At 44.0% G+C, this 13,901-nt stretch overlaps 1 protein-coding gene across 2 annotated transcripts; it reads left to right on the top strand.

The window, feature by feature from the left end:
* The first annotated feature begins 2,714 nt into the window (after positions 1-2,714).
* DCSTAMP (dendrocyte expressed seven transmembrane protein) lies at positions 2,715-10,173 on the top strand. 2 transcript variants are annotated; one of them, XM_004431244.3, is made up of 3 exons: positions 2,715-3,743; positions 8,478-8,786; positions 10,099-10,173. In XM_004431244.3, the coding sequence occupies exons 1-3, from the start codon at positions 2,715-2,717 to the stop codon at positions 10,171-10,173; spliced, it is 1,413 nt and encodes a 470-aa protein (XP_004431301.2). The 2 variants fall into 2 exon arrangements, with proteins under 2 accessions (XP_004431301.2, XP_087303241.1); XM_087447115.1 differs by lacking the exon at positions 8,478-8,786 and having other exon boundaries at positions 2,715-3,541; positions 10,099-10,123.
* Positions 10,174-13,901: the final 3,728 nt, after the last annotated feature.

The raw sequence follows: 13,901 nt of genomic DNA, 5'->3' as shown, positions 1-13,901 counted from the left end.
TGTTTCCAGCAAAGACAGTGAGCTGAGTGTCCTATCACATAACCCAGGGTCAGAGACTCTGGCAATGGCGCAGGGAGCAGGGAGCTGGCCAAGGAGTCAGGGAGACCTGGTCTGAATCCCACTGTACCATCTATCCTCCGTGTGATGGCTGACACATATCAGTGGGCACTCTGAGCCTCAGTTTCCACTGTGTGCAATGCAAAGAGCATCTCCAGAGGCTTCAGGGAGGATGTAGAGATACTTTATGTTAAGCACGTAGAACATAACAGGCAATTAATCCCTATTAGTGAATCAATTAGTCAGATAATGGTTTGGGGTCAAATCTAAAGCCATGACAAAGAAAGCGAATGGGGACACGCAGGAAGAGAGGCAGTACTTCTGACCTGCTCTGCTGCTGGGTGTCCTGCCCCCTGCCTGCCTGCTCGCTGCTGACAGCTCACGTCTCCCGCCCAGGCCACTAGGCAGCTCTGACTCGGGCTGGCAAAGCTGGGAAGGTTCAGGAGCACAGGGGCCCATCAGTGACTTCTGGGGGTCAGAGTGGAGTGTGAGTGGGGACATGCATGGGCGCACTGCCAACCTTCAAACCAACCTCCGATTCTGAAAGGAAGCATGCTGGCAGGAAAAAAGAGCTACGTCTTTTTACTGGTCCCCATTCTAATGGCCATTGCAATTCCCTTTCCTCCTGATAGATTAAGAACATCCTCTAATGTGGGATCTTGCATCTCTGATAAGGCCGGTCCCACATGGTAATGACCCTTCTTTAACACTTAATTTCTCCCCATATCTCCTTTCTGTGCTGAGCATTTCCATTCAGATTACCTGACAGGAGCTACAAGCCCTCCATATTACTGCAGGAGAAATTACCACAGGTTTGTTCCTAACCTGCCTATTTCCCCACCTCATTTCTGCCCTGCATTAACCTCATTCGGCCTGAACACAGAAAGAGAGTGGTTTCCTCACCTCGGGCTGCTCAGTTCACGCCCTCTAGCCAATGTCTGCACACTTCTCCCACACTGTGATCCAGGGCTCACTGGCTGGAACAGTATTAAGCTACTCCATAAATCGAGCTCCATCATATTTGATGTGAGAAGAGATTTATTCGAGAGTGTTTAAAAACTGATCAATGTCTTCATTAAAATCCCACACATGTGGTATAATGCTTGTTAGATATTCTCTTGTCAATCAAGAGAGAAACATCTTAAATTGATTTCATATCATTCCAAATGAACCCAAGACTCTCTGGGCGCATCACAGACCTAAATCTGCATGACTGACAGGGCGGTAGCAACCCCATAGCACCTTCATTTTAATTATGCCAGATCTGGGAAAAAAGAAAAGATAATTAACTCAGTGACAAATTATTCTTGTTTTCCCTATAAGATTCTCAGGAGAGAACTGCACTCAGAGGGTAAGGGTGGGTTGCGGGCGGGGGAGGCACAACGGTTACAGAACAGAGATACAATGGCCTCAATCCAATGCCACGTTTAAGTTTGGATGCCTTTGGTATGCTTTCTGGTCTATAAAATTAGAGCATGAGAAAATAGATGACTATCAAAAAGTGATCTTACATAATGCAGTTTACTGAAATTTCAGCCTGTCTGTCCATCAGCCTAGGGTTTGTTTCAACTATTAAGACCCATGATACAGTATTGCTGCTTTTATCAATTAACAATTACTGCCTAACAAAGCAGCATAGAATTCAGTGGCTTAGAACAAATAAACATTTATTATTACTAAAGTATCTGCCATCAGCTAGTGGGCTGGCTGGGGACCAGCTGGTCTAGGATGGCCTCCTTCGCATGTCCAGCAGTTGGCCGTCTATAGTTGAGTTGATAGAATTGACTGGTCGCGTGCCTTTTGTCACCCAGCAGCCCAACTGTGTGTGATAGGCTGAATAATGCCCCCCTCCCTCAAAATGTCCATGTCCTAATGCTCAGAACCTGTGACTATGTTACCTTACGTGGTAAAAGGGACTCTACCTATGTGATTAAGTTAAAGATCTTGAGATGGAGAGATTCTCCTGGATTATCTGAGTAGGGTCCTTATACAAGGGAGGCAGGAGGATCAGAGTCATAGAGAAGATATAAGGATGGAAGCAGAGGCCAGAGAGAAAATCAGATGCAACATTGCTGGCTTTGAAATGTAGGAGAGTCTATGAGCCAAGGAACATAGGCAGCCTCTAGAAGCTGGAAAAGGCAAGGAAATGGATTCTTCCCTAGAGCCTCCAGAAGGAACGCAGCCCTCTGGACCCATTTTGGACTTCTCACATCCCGAACTGTAAGAGAATAAATATATGTTTCTATGAGCCACTAAGTGTGTGGTGATTTGCTACAGCAGCAATAGGAGACTCACACACCTGGACTTGTTAAAAAGTTAGTAATAGGGTTCTGCAAGAGACAGGAGTGAGCCATAGACTTAGGATTGGCACACTGTCACTTCTGCCACACTCTATTGGCCGAAGGCGTCACAAGGCCATCCCAAATTCAAAGCCTGGAGAAATACACCTCACCTCTTGATGGGGTCTATTTCTCTCACCTCTCCAGGGGAGATACTGTAAAGTCATATGGCAAGGGGATGTGGAGACCAAGAAGGGTAAAGAATTACAGCCATTTTTTGCAATCAATCTACCACCATGCCATTTACAAAGTGACAGAGGACAGTCACAAGCAACGTCTGACCCTGGTTTCTTTTTCATTTCCAGGGACACAGGGAGCATGGGTGTCTGGACCTCAAGCACCAATATCTTCCTAAGTCTTTGGGGGATGTATGTGTCTCCAAGAAGCCCTGGATGGATGGACTTTATCCCACATTTGGGAGTTTGCTGTTTCATTGCTCTCATTTCAGTGGGCCTCCTCTCTGTGGCCTTCAACTGGTTTCTGTCCTCATTCACAGTGTTCACCACCTGCTGGATGGTCGCTTGTTTGCTGCTGTGCTGCTCCAGACACTCGCGATGTTTCCTTCTTCTCTTCTTCCTCTCATGTGGCCTGCGCGAGGGCAGGAATGCTTTGATTGCAGCTGGCACAGGGATCGTCATCTTTGGACACGTGGAAAATATTTTTCACAACTTGAAAGGTCTCCTGGACAGTATGACTTGCAACCTCAGGGCAAAGAGCTTTTCCGTACATTTGCCGCTTTTGGAAAAATACATTGAAGCAATTCAGTGGATTTACGGCCTCGCCACCCACCTAAGTCTATTTGATGACCTCGTGTCTTGGAACCAGACCCTGGCAGTCTCTCTTTCCAGTCCCAGCCAAGCCCTGGAGGCACAGCTCAATGACACGAAAGGCAAAGTCCTGGGGGTCTTGTACCAGATGGTGACGGCGACAGAGGTGCTGTCCTCCCTGGGACGGCAGCTGCTTGCCCTCGCAGGCCTTCTGCTGGTGCTCCTCGGCACTGGCCTCTTCATGAAGCGATTCTTGGACACTTGTGGGTGGAAGTTTGAAAATATCTACATCACCAGAGAGTTCGTTCAGTTTGACGAAAGGGAGAGGCATCAGCAGAGGCCCTGTGTCCTTCCACTGAACAAGAAGGAAAGGAGGAAGTATGTTGTCATCCCCTCTTTCTGGCTGACTCCTAAAGAAAGGAAGAACCTGGCACTGTTTTTCCTCCCCATTCTTACCCATCTCTACATCTGGGTGCTGTTTGCAGCTGTCGATTATCTGCTGTATCGGCTCATTTTCTCCGTGAGCAAACATTTCCAAAGCTTGCCAGGGCTGGAGGTTCACTTGAAACTGCACAGAGAGGTAGGTGCTCACAGACGTTTCTCACGGTGTATCCTGCCTCTTTGCTGGTCTGCTTGCTAAAGATCATGACGGTCCCAAGGCAGGGCAGTGTCTTCTTCACCTCTAGACCCCCGGTGCCTGGCACAGTGCCTGGCATGTAGAAGGAGCCCAACCAACATGGGTTAAGTTGAATTAAAGTCCCGATGTTAGAGTATATTATCATTCTGCAAATCTTTGGTCATTGTGTGAGTTTCCTGTGGCTGCTGTAACAAATTACCACAAACTGAGTGGTTTAAAACAACAGAAATTTATTCTCTTATAGTTCTGGGGGCAAGAGTTCGAAATCAGTATCAGTGGGCCAAAATCAAGGTGTTGTTGGCAGAGCCACACTCCCTTCGTACTCTGGGTGAGAATCCAGTCTTCACTTCTTCCAGCTTCTGGGGGCTGCTGGCCTTCCTTGGCTTGTGGCCGCATCCCTGCATCTTTGTTTCTGTCTTTACGTTGCCTTCTCCTCAGTGTACGTAAAATCCCTCATAAAGGATGCCCGTTATTGCGTTAGGGCTTGCCAGGATAATCCAGAGTAATCTTTCCATCTCAAGATCCTTAATGAGTCACATCTGCAAAGTCCCTTTTTTCCAAATAAAGTAACATTCAGAAATTTGGGGGATTAAATCTTATATCTTTGGGGGGCCATTTTGCAGCCTCCTACACTCAGCAAACACTGACATGTGGGATTAGGTGTCTCTCATGTTAAACACAAAGCTGATTCTGTACGTGGCATGAAACCAAGAGGCCACATTTAGGGCCTGACTTCCTCTCTCCCCAGGCTTGTGCGAGTAGACTTTGAGCACCTTCTCTGAATGAGAACTTCTTTTCTATGCATCCCGAGTCCTTATCAAACATAGGAGGGCTCCCAATGCATCAACACAGTGTTTAAGAGGATGGTCATTGAAAAAGAGCTCCTAAGTAACCAAATAATACGGCTGGTGCTAGTACTTGGTAACACCCACTAAAAAATGGAACCAGCTACAGTTTGGTTTTTTTAGACAATTTAGGTCAGTGGTTTCAACCTCAAGTGTGTGTTAAGAGTTTCTTGGGGTGGATGCAGTCTCAGGCCTCAATTTACAGAGATTTGTTTTAAACAGGAGAGCACTTTTAATAAGCACTTGGTGTGCTTTCAAAGTAGGTGGTCCATGGACCACATTTTGAAAAACTCTAGCTCAGGTGCTAGAAAGCAAGAGCTTTCTTAACCAGTGGTCCTTGACCACAGCTGCACAAGTATCTCTGCAGACCTGAGCAAGCAAACTAGCAAACTAGGAGACAAACCTGTTGCTTTGTTCTGGCCCCCAGGGCTTTGAGTTTAATTGGACTGAGTGAAGCATGGGTGAAGGATTTTTAAAAACTCCCCAAGTAATTCTAATGTGTGGTCAAGATTGAGAACCACTGTTCTAAACCCACCACTCAAAGGACGGAGCCGAAGTTTAACCTTTAAAGGCCATTGGGTAGAGCCATGAAAATCTTGATTAGCCAAGACAGTGTGTTTCTCCAAGCTGGTGCCTCCTGGGTCTCGGGGAATCTGCCTTTCGCTCCTCTATTCTCCTTCCTCCCGGCAGCCGTGTCCCTACAGAGCAGACTGTGGTTTTTGTGTATCCCATCTTTTCTTCTTCCCATTTTTCCCCATAGAAATTTGTGATTATGTGGACATTTCAGAGGATCTGGATATTGTCAGATACTTGTCTTATTTTTTTTTAAACCCAGAGATTGTGAAGCTGAGCCAGGTGGGACGTGTGTGTGCACACGTGAGAATGTATAGTGTGTGCATGGATGTGTGTGCATAAGTGTGTGTGTGTGTGTTTGTGAGTGTCATGCATGCTGCAGTGGAGTGCACTAGCCCAGGCTTGTGAAAACACCAACAGCTGTTTCCACGTGTCTGATTTTCCCTCCTCTTTATCAAGCTACAGTAGGTTGTGCTGGCTGCTGGGAAAATCTTAGAGGGGAACGGCAGAAAGCGTGCCTGTAAACTCTCCCTGGAAACCCCACGCTCCATTTCTCTCTCTCTCTCTCTCTCTCTCTCTCTCTCTCGGGCCGGGGATGCTCTTGCTGCATCCACATTTTCCCTCCCCTGTTCTTCTGGCTCAGCGGACACATCCGGGCCCCTACCCCCTCTAATCCTGGGCTACTTCTCAGAGTTGATTACTCTGAGCCCTCTGCTTCCCCTGAAGAATTCAGTTAATTACAAGAACGCTGTTGCTCTAGATATCTGGAGCGGGGTGAATAATGGGAGCAGTGTTTCAAGTGAAAGCCAAACAAGATTTTCAGACAGGCTTGCTCCTGGGGGCTGGCTAGTAAAACGGCCTCTCTCCTGCCCACAACCCATTCTCCTCCTGGATTCTCTTTTTTGGTTTTCCCCTCTCGGTTCTTCCTCTCCTTTCTCTTTTTGCTTTTCTCTCATTTATTTCTCTCTCAGCCATACCCGTGCCTGTTTTGTGAATTCTCACTGTTTTAGACAGAATGAAAATAAAAAAAGCAAGTTCTGCCTTCCAAAAAAAGCCCAGAAGCTTTCCAATGACAATGTCCTGACAAATACATTTTTGGGTGTTGCGGGGTCCTGGGGATGCAAAGACGTCTAGACCGTGATGGCTGCCATGGAGGGTCTCACGTCCTGGAGGGGGAGGCCACCATGTACTCTCACGATGACAGCAGGGCAGTGGGCGCTGGAACAGCTGTGAGTACGAGACTGCTGTGGGAGCTCCTCTCAAACTCTCCTGCCACGCTGGGAGACTGCACCGCCAGCAGCCAGCTTCCGCGTGACTGGCAGTGCCCTGTCCTTACCCCAGGATGCCCTTGGAGGCTCCTGGTCTCTCCCATGCTGCAGATCTGCAAAGGAGAAGATGAGCAGGAAGACAATCATCGGCTCAAGGTTTTGCCAATATTTCTCTCCCACTTTCACATGATTTTAAATAAAGAAGTAAGATGGGAAATGACCCGAATTGAGGTTGCTAGAGGGTGGGCATTGTAAGTAAAAATAGCCATCCTCGCTACTTATTGAGCACCTACTATTTGCACAGCATTTGTCAGCATTAACTTTTCAGGACTGTCTGACACCAGAGCGGGTCCTCTGTCTGTTACTGAATGCCGTCTTGGCAAATTATTTACTTAAGAGAGGTAAGCGCATTTTAAAACATCAGGGTACCATTTGGTATATTGCTCAGTGTTTTGAGAGAGCTCATTTGTCTTCCACATTACCCTCCACCAACCTCAAACAGCAATGTTGACTCAACCTTTATGAAGCCCTGATGCCCAACTACAAAATCCCTGGTTAGATTCCTAGACTAAAGAACTTCCTCCCAGACCCGACACCCACTGCTTCCTTATTGCAGAATTTCTCATCACTGACTCAATCGATGTGTTTGTTTCTTCAATAGTGTTATAAAGAGAGCATTCTTTTGCTCTGGGGACCGAGATCTCTCTATTTAATTGTAAGCAAACTGTCTTTTTAATAAGAGAAAAGGAGAGGCAACACCAATGTTTTTCATTGCTTAGCCATGGTGCTGGGGAAATTACAGATTTGACTTGACATTTGTATAGAGGTCCCAGGTTTGGGGTTTCCAGATTCTTCACAGGTATTAGGGTAGATCCAAGGTTCTTGGTGTTTTCTGGGTGTGGTTGGGTTCTGTTTGAGAAATCATTTACCTCTTCCTGGCCCCAGGGCTCTAGGGTGCTGGGGTGATAATAACTGACTAAGTACTCCAGTCTGTAAGATTAATGCTCCATCCCCAAGGTGCTTAATTTACACTGGGAGTAGTTTATTCATGGGCAGGGTCTGGTCCATTAATTCCCATTTTACCAAATTAGAAAACAAACCCACCGAGAGAGTAAATGACTTTCTTAGGTCAGGGAATAGAAAGAGCTGAATCAGCACACACTTCTCTTGCTGGTGGCTCGGCTGGGTGGCTCAGTGTCATCTTCTGCCCACTGTGTCAGTTTGCTGAGGGCAACTGGTTTGTTCTGCCTTCAAGCAGGACAGAATGTACCCCTCCAGAGCACTCAAGAGAGATGAAACAGTGTCTGATTTTGAGACTTCTACAAATATGATTTTAGAGCCACCTTCAGTAAATACTATTCTTAGCATTCTTATACAAGAATAATCCCCCCTCCCCCCTCTCCAAGCTCTAGAAGTTTGGCTTAGAACATAAGTTAATGCCTTCACATCTTTGTGACCTTGTGGTCTGCTGACAGAGTATTTGTCAAGATGGGGAGGATACGACTGGGTCTTAAGGAGCTGTGCTCCAAAATAGCTTCTCCCCCAGTTGAACGAAAACCATTTTTCATTAGTCCCACATGGCCTAAAGCGTAGGAACAGGTGTTTCATAAAAATGGGTTATGTGGTCAAATTTGTTAGAACTGCTGGCTGAAGTTAAACAGATTTCTCTGCCTTCTTCTCAGAGCCTTCAATAGTCTCATGGCCTCGTGACTCTCCAAAGAAAGGACAGAATAGACAAACTTATCTGATACCCTTCTTTCAAGGAAATCTTTGTTTCCACAATTCCACTTTGGAAAACACTGCAATACCTAAAAATAAGACTTGTCTTTTCTCCTTCACTCCACACACAAAAGGAGCTACAATAGCTCCTTCAGCCAGAGCTCCCTGCATGTTTTAAGATAAATGCTATGTGTTGCAGGGCAGTACTGAGAAAGATAAGGATTGAGTATGAAAATGGCATGGATCTTGATAATTTTATTCTTTCATTTTAGGAGCAAGGAACTCAAGGCATCATCCATGATTCTGCCTTTAATATATCTCTGTTTGAACCCAGCTGCATCCCCAAACCAAAGCTCCTTCTGTCTAAGACCTGGATTCCTCTCAGTATTATTCTTGTGATACTAGTGATGCTAGGACTGTTATCCTCCATCCTGATGCAACTTAAAATCCTGGTGTCGGCATCCTTCTACCCAAGTGTGCAGAGGCAGCGCGTCCAATACCTCCATGCGAAGCTGCTGAAGAAAAGATCAAAGCAGCCAGTGGGAGAAGTAAAAAGGAAACTGAGTCTGTACTCTACAAAGGTAAGGACAAGATGGGGGTAAAATCTGTAATTAAGGAAGTTAGAGTTTGAAGGGCAAATGGAATTTCAAAGCACTCTTCAACTTCACATTAGGGCTTATATCCACAGCAATAGATGGGGCACTGGGGCGGGAGGTTAACAGATGTACATGGCTAAGGCTCTTAGCGTTGTGATTTTGAATGCTGGTCCAGAGGACTCTACAAGATATCCTTCAAAACAGTGATTTCAAGTGAGTACGTTCAGTCATATCACAGAGAGGCTACTGGGAAGGCCCTCTGTAAGGGCTATTAAAGAACAATGCCCAGTAAGTGTTACTTTACCAGGTCAAGGATAAATAGGTAACAGAGAGGGAAATGTCTACTACAGCTTGGTAAGCTCCAAAGAATTTGCTCATCCTCCAGCATTCGAATATATGTGTGGGGGCCCGCCCTGTGGTTTAGCAGTTAAGTGCGCGTGCTCCGCTACTGGAGGCCTGGGGTTCGGATCCCGGGCGCACACCAACGCACCGCTTCTCCAGCCATGCTGAGGCTGCGTCCCACATACAGCAACTAGAAGGATGTGCAACTATGACATACAACTATCTACTGGGGCTTTGGGGAAAAAAAAAGGAGGAGGATGGGCAATAGATGTCAGCTCAGAGCTGGTCTTCCTCAGCAAAAAGAGGAGGATTAGCATGGATGTTAGCTAAGGGCTGATCTTCCTGACAAAATTAAATAAATAAACAAATAAAATATATATGTGATATATATATGATGATATATAATATATATGTATATTTATACATGTATATGGTAACATAATCACTTTCATACACATATAAAATGAATGCTTGTCAAAGATTTTACTTAACTTATTAATTAAAGAGGGCATACTAAGAAATTCCAACCAACTCAAAGAACAATTCAAAGCATACACATATATAGGCCATTGGGAATACCAAAATGAATTTGCTTAATAGATGCAAAACTGGTTTCTTCCACAAGTGTGGATGGGAGGATCAATTGTGCTCTACAGGGTGAAATTCATTTGCATGTCCATGGACAAGAATCATTTATGTTGTTGCTATCAGCTATCTACAACTTGATAGTTGATAGCAACAACAGAAACAGAAAATGGAAAATAGCAGAAATGGAAATGGAAAATAGCTCATAGACAGTGAAAGACTAAGACAATATCTACAAGGATAAGTTTATCTGGTCATTTCAAAGTCTTTTGCATTTTTACCAACACCAGTAGCCCCACAATGAAAAGTTTATGTCAGAGGCATTTGAAATGACTCTAATGCTCATTCATCTACCTTTTTGTCTCTTCAGATTTATTTCTGGCTTCCAGTCCTGAAAATGATTAGGAAGAAACAAATTGACTTTGCAGGTGAAGACAATCCGTGAGAGGCCCCGCGTAGCTCCTCGGCCACACTGAACCAGCAACTCTCCTCAGGTCTACTGGTGGTGGTCACTATTTCTGCCCAACAACAGAGAGCTTCCTTCATGGTCCCTCAGAGGCCCGAGTTTGCAGGACGAAACTACTTTTCTTCATAAGACCAAAGGGCTACCAGCTAAAGGGTTATGTGCTTGTCTTCCAAACAAGGCACGTGATGGGGCTGTGTCACAGAGTAACAGGACTATAACCCGGCCCTTTGAGGATGAATCTCAACATTGAGTAAGAGTCAAAGAAAAAAAAAAAGAAAAAAATCAAAAAAATCAAAATCTCTGCTGCAGGCTCACAAGCAAACGCCAAGGAGAACATACACGTATAAAGCCAGTAAAATATCTTTAAACTCTTTTATCCCTTCTTTGCCCTTCTTAATTTCTTTCATAGCTATTGCCTAGCCCAACAACTGTCTCTCTTCCCCCTGTCCCCTTATTCGAAAACCAAGAACTCTTCCTGAAACCGTCTCCAGCCGCTCCTAATTTCTTTTCACCACCACTTCTGTTCCCACCCTCTACCTTCCTGGATCTCTTTTGTTTTTTCACCTACCAAATCCTCTATGTGGTATTTGTGACAGGGTTGCCAAGGGACCACACGTATCCAAATCATATGATACGCTTGTTAAAATGTGCATACTGGGCCTTTTTCTCACTCTATTCAATATGTACTATTGTATATAATAGGGACTATTTCCCCTTTACTCAAAATAGCGAGGAGAGAGAAAAACTTCCTTGAATACTGATTCTATTATCTCTAAAGTCCCAGAATGGGGAAGAAATGCAGAAACGTTAATTTTCTTTTAATTTTTTAACTTGTCATTTTGAAAAATTTTCAGACTTACAAAAAAGTTGCAAAACAGTACAGAGTTCCATTTCCCCTTCGCCCATCATCCCCAAATGTTAACATCTTGTATAACCATAGCACAGTCATCACACATTGCATTTAGTTGTCACGGTTCCTTAGTCTCCTCCAATCAGGGATAGTTCCTTAGTCTGTCTGTCTTTTTCTTTCATGACTTTGATACTTTTGAAGAGTACTGGAGAGTTATTTTGTAAAAAATATCCCTTGATTTGGGTTTGTCTCATGTTTCCTTGTAAGTAAACCCAGATGATGTATTTTTTGGCAAGAATACTACAGAAGCCATGATGTGCTCTTCTCAGTGCCTGATATCAGGAGTACAGGATGTTGACATGTCTCTTTACTGGTGAGGTTACTTTTCATCACTTGGTTAAGATGGGGTCTGCCACATTCTTCTACTGTTAAAATTACTATTTTTCCCTTTGTAATCAATAAGTGTATTGTGGGGAAATACTTTAAGACTATGCAAACATGCTCTTTTTTTTTTTTTTTTGTGAGGACGATCAGCCCTGAGCTAACATCCACGCTAATCCTCCTCTTTTTGCTGAGGAAGATCAGCTCTGAGCTAACATCCATTGCCAGTCCTACTCCTTTTTTTTCCCCCCATAGCCCCAGTAGATAGTTGTATGTCATAGTTGCACATGCTTCTAGTTGCTGTATGTGGGACACGGCCTCAGCATGGCCGGAGAAGTGGTGCGTCGGTGCGCGCCCGGGATCCGAACCCAGGCCACCAGTAGCGGAGCGTGTGCACTTAACCACTAAGCCATGGGGCCGGCCCAAACAAACATGCTCTTTTTCATCATAGATTTACCCTCTAATTTTAGCATCCATGGGTGCAAAACCATGGCAGCCAAATAGTGATTTTCTATTTTCATATTATCTTCTACACTTCGTAATTGAAATTGTACACTATCCCCAGAAAGAAACATTTTTTTCAAAGACTAAACTTTGTTTTTGGCACCAGAGTAGGCAGTTTGCACATATGACCTCATTTATGTTTCATGACAACCCTGTGAGGTAGGTATTATTACTTCCATTTTATAGGTCAGAATACTCACCCTCAAAGAGACTGACTCAGCTGGCTTGGAGTGGCGCCTGGGAATCTACGTGTTTAAAGCTCCTGGGTGATTCTAATGGGCAGCCAGGATGGAGAACCACCATTCCAGGACGTTTTACAGAATCGCAGGTCTTTCAGTTCAGGTCTTCAATGATGAAATTTCTGTAACAGAAAGAGCCTACATTAGAAATGTGTCTGGTTTAACATTTCCCATAGTGTGTTCCTCAGACCCTTAGTTGTTCCATAAAAAGAGTTATGTGATGTTGGTAATTCCATACTATCTGCCTTCCAATCTTGAAGATTCATAAAGCATTTTGGCATAATATGAAAACTTTGAGAAATCCTATAATAAAGAAATCTTTTTTAACTTTGTTTCACCCAGCCTTTCCCCAGATTATTAAACCATGGAATAGTTTTATCTGAAATAACTATTAGCATCATGTAGGATCAGTTCTGCAGCCAATACTCAGGAAAATGCTGATATAATTGGCATGACTTCCAACCAAAAAAGGATTTGAGAAGGTGAAGATGCCTTTGTAGTTTTGGCTTGTTTAAATATTCTGATGATTTTATACTTTGTTTTGTTTTCTAAATAAGCAAATGTATATATTAATAAACTGATACAATGTTTGAATTTTTGTATTCATTTCACATTTTATTCCTCCCGCAGAGAAGGGATCTGTTCCATTTTAGCTAAGGCAAAGAATGAACTGCTCAAGTTTTAGAGGGCATTGGATGCTTTTGCACTTCCAAATTCTATTAATTAACTAACTTCCTTATCCACCTAGCGACATCACCAAGATCTACAGTAAACACTGGAATGGGCCACATAGAAGGTGCTGGTGATGCCCAGACAGTTTGCCTTCATCCCTGCCTTTGGGATGCTTGCAATCTAGTCAGGAAGACAGACGGATACTTAGACAACAAATAACAATATATAATAGGTTTTAGTAAGTGCCAAGGGCATGGGGCAGGCGATGCCTTTAGACAACCACGGCCAGGTTCTCTGCCCTCGCCTACTGCAAATGCCCAGTTTGCCTCTCTTCTCTGTGAGAAGGGCACTAGGAGGTTAGTAAAGGGCTCTTAATTCCCTTGAAATCAAAACTACCTTTCTGAAGTAACAAAATCTCTGATGTTTCCAACAGATTGTGACTTTCAACTGTTCATGAGGCTTCTGGAGAAGGTCTTGCTGTCTTTATCTGTTAGGCACGCATGCCCTTCCTCTGAAGTGCATGTCCCTATTGGAAGGACAGGCCGGCAAGGAGCTGCTGTCACAAAAGGCAGTTTTGATTCTGAAAACAAGATTAGATGTGCTCATTAGGGCCAGCCTAACTTGGGACATAAAATGCTTATGTAATTGCAGCTTATCCACCTTAGATTTAAATGAATGGTTAGCTAAATTTCTTGAGACATCTATTGTGAACTGTGCTCTGTTAATCTTGTAGAGGCAGAAAGATACTGCCCAAGGTAATTCAATAGAGCTTCCTTTTTCACCTCTAATTTTAATGGCTTATAAAAATATATTGCATTATAGTCTAAGTCATCACTATTTCTCATCTCACAAATTCCAACTTGGTGGCCACATTTTGTTAGGGTCTTTCAAGCATCATTCTGATGTCCTCATTGACTCCATGCTTGTTGTCAGTTACATTTCTGTTTGACAGTAAGATGCAGTAATTCTGAACACCTTCATAGTAATAAATCTCTTCTATTGCTCTATTCAGGATGTTAAACCTCATCTTTCCTCTTCTTAGATTCTATATCTGCTGCTTT

This window comes from Ceratotherium simum, chromosome 23, assembly GCF_057802395.1.
Source record: "Ceratotherium simum simum isolate JZ-2026a chromosome 23, ASM5780239v1, whole genome shotgun sequence".
NCBI lineage: Eukaryota > Metazoa > Chordata > Mammalia > Perissodactyla > Rhinocerotidae > Ceratotherium > Ceratotherium simum.
Note: the sequence above shows the minus strand (reverse complement) of the source record. Positions and strands in the feature narration are given on the sequence as shown.

Coding starts and splice junctions, on each gene's coding strand:
- DCSTAMP (XM_004431244.3), top strand. CDS start 2,715: ATGGGTGTCTGGACCTCAAGCACCAATATCTTCCTAAGTCTTTGGGGG. Junction 3,744..8,477: donor ACTTGAAACTGCACAGAGAG/GTAGGTGCTCAC, acceptor CTTTCATTTTAG/GAGCAAGGAACTCAAGGCAT. Junction 8,787..10,098: donor TGAGTCTGTACTCTACAAAG/GTAAGGACAAGA, acceptor TTGTCTCTTCAG/ATTTATTTCTGGCTTCCAGT.